The 2,500-nt window shown below is 38.7% G+C and overlaps 1 protein-coding gene across 1 annotated transcript in view; it reads right to left on the bottom strand.

The window, feature by feature from the left end:
• Positions 1–2,500, bottom strand: part of Cad96Ca (tyrosine kinase receptor Cad96Ca) — a 25,653-nt gene that overhangs the window by 7,563 nt on the left and 15,590 nt on the right. The window contains exons 5-7 of the mRNA XM_043027149.2: positions 769–1,173; positions 308–490; positions 1–16 (exon numbers count right to left, since the gene is read on the bottom strand). The exon at positions 1–16 is cut by the window's left edge and continues 89 nt beyond it. Of these exons, the coding sequence (XP_042883083.2) occupies positions 1–16; positions 308–490; positions 769–1,173 (604 nt within the window). The remainder of the gene's footprint in view (positions 17–307; positions 491–768; positions 1,174–2,500) is intronic.

Here is a 2,500-nt window from a genome sequence, read left to right as displayed (position 1 = left end):
GACTCATCTTTCTCTTCTGCAGAATATTGTAAAAGGGGGATAAGGAATAAGGTTTTTAGGGGATTTTAATGTGTGTGTTTGTTTGTGTGTGTGTGTGTGTGTTTGTGTGTGTGTGCGTGTGTGTGTGTGGGTGTGGGTGTGTGTTGTGTTGTGTGTGTGTGTGTACGTGGATGTACGTACAGTACTTATATATGGCTGTATATACAAAGACATTCCACACTATAACCAAAGACCATATCACTTCACATGTACACAAACAAGTCTTCAATCTAAAAACAATAAACAAAAACACAAAACAACAACATACCCCCTTTTGCTCTCCATTCTTAACACCCTCTTCGTACTTATTATTTTCTGCCCTTTTTCGCCAGAGAGCAGAAACACCCATGCCAAATCTACTTCCTCCTCTCTCTCTCTCTCCTGTATTTTCTTCTGCGTTCTCTGTACCTGCTGCTTCGATGCCCTTCTCGGTGTAGACCACAGCACTTTCCTAGAGGTAAATTGGTTATTGAGTTAATATTACTCTTACAGTTTTGTTTTTCTTTTCTTTCTTTTTTAGATATATTTTCTCTTTATGATTTGTATTTTGTATACGGCTATGGTTTTACTTTTTTTGTGAGTGTGTGTGAGTCAAAGGGAAATTACCCAAGAGAATTTGATACATCTACACTCAGATTTAAATGCAATCAACAACAACAAACAACAACAAACAAAGAATCAGAGACAGGAAGATTTCTAAGAATCGAACTCCGTCGCACATGTAATCACCTTGGACTCAGCCCTGGCCTTTCTCCTCTTGAGTCTCCTCCAGTACCAGAGGGCGGCGAGGACGAGCGGCGACATCCCGACCACGAGGACGATTGGAATCACCGTCAGACTCAGGCTCCCGTCGGCAGAGGCTTCCTTCGGGGACACGGTCGTTGAAGACTCGGAGGAGGAGCTCGGCGAAGGCGCGGAGTTGCTGCTGCTGCTGCTGCCACCGTTCTCGATGACCAGCAGGTCTTGGTAGCTCTTGGTTGTCGCCTTGGTGGGGTTGGAGGAGGGTTGAGGTTGGGTCGGAGTGGGTGTAGGTGTGGGTGCCAGTGTTGAGGATTTCTCGATGGTGAGCACCACTGGCTCTGTGGCATCCTTGCCGCCGCTAGATGCCACTACTTCGAGAAGATGACTGCCAACCTGGGAATATATATATTTTTTATTAGAATGCTCACATTCAGGAAATATTTCATCCAATACAAATTTAACATCTTTCAGATATTTATGGTTCGATTTGTTATTCAAAGCCAGGAGGAGAAGGCTTTAGAAATAGGTTATCCACTGAAACAGCGTTATTACAGATAACTGATAAAATTTATGATAATATAGACAAAAATCAGGTAGATTTACTCACATTATGTGATCTTTCCAAAGCTTTTGACAGTGTAAATCACAAAATTCTCCTTAACAAACTAAGATCTCATAGAATTGATTCTCTTTGGTTTAGCAGCTATTTAGATACTAGAACTCAGTCTGTAAAAATTAATGAAAGCACATCATCGAGACAACCAATACATTTTGGTGTTCCACAATGATCTATTTTAGGCCCAATCCTATTTACAATTTTCATAAATGACTTATCAACCATTGCTCATAACTGCCTGCTAGTGCAGTACGCCGATGATTCACAGTTTCTTCATAGTGACTCAGTAAATAACTTAAATACATTAATAAGAAATACTCAAAACACTCTAACACAACCTAAAATACATTTTGAAAGTAATGGTCTAAAATTAAATCCACATAAAACTCAATGCATATTCATAGGTAGTCGACAGAACATTGCCAAAATCCCCATCGACACAACTATAGAATTTGAAGGCCACTCAACCAAACAATTCAGTGAAAAATTTAGGAGTACACTTGGACAGATACATGACATTTGAAACACACGTTGATAACATATACAGGAAAGTAATGGGCACATTAATATTTCTTGATCACATAAAAAAAATCAGATCACTACGGATACTAGAATCATGGTCGTGCAAACACTAGCTCTTGGCATAATAAATTATTGTTCAAATGTTTGGGGTTCAACCAACAAAACCCAAATGCAAAAACTACAAAAATTACAAAACTTTACTGCAAGAGTTGCACTGGGTAATGTTAGTAAATTCGATCACATTACCCCACATATACAAAAATTAAAATGGTTAAAAGTTCATCCTAAGTGCAGTTATGATACCTGTCTCTTTACCTACAAATTGATACATGGACTCTATCCACCATGGTTATTCCCCCTGCAAACTGTAGGGAATACAGTTGGCATCCAAACACGCCAGGTAAATTCCCTATTTGTAAAAAGATCAAATACAGAAACAGGGGCAAGACAGATGCAAATTCGTGGACCAAAAATGTGGAACTTGTTGCCAGATAACATTAAAAGCATTAACTTTTGTAATTTCAAAACAAAATTGAAAGAACACCTCTTTACTCTTCAAGTGTAAATATATATATATATATA

The sequence above is a fragment of the Penaeus japonicus genome, unplaced genomic scaffold (genome assembly GCF_977035675.1).
Source record: "Penaeus japonicus unplaced genomic scaffold, GWHDUDI00000001_assembly GWHDUDI00000003, whole genome shotgun sequence".
Taxonomy (NCBI): Eukaryota; Metazoa; Arthropoda; class Malacostraca; order Decapoda; family Penaeidae; genus Penaeus; species Penaeus japonicus.
The sequence above is the reverse complement of the archived record's forward strand: the minus strand, read 5'-3'. Positions and strand labels throughout refer to the sequence as shown.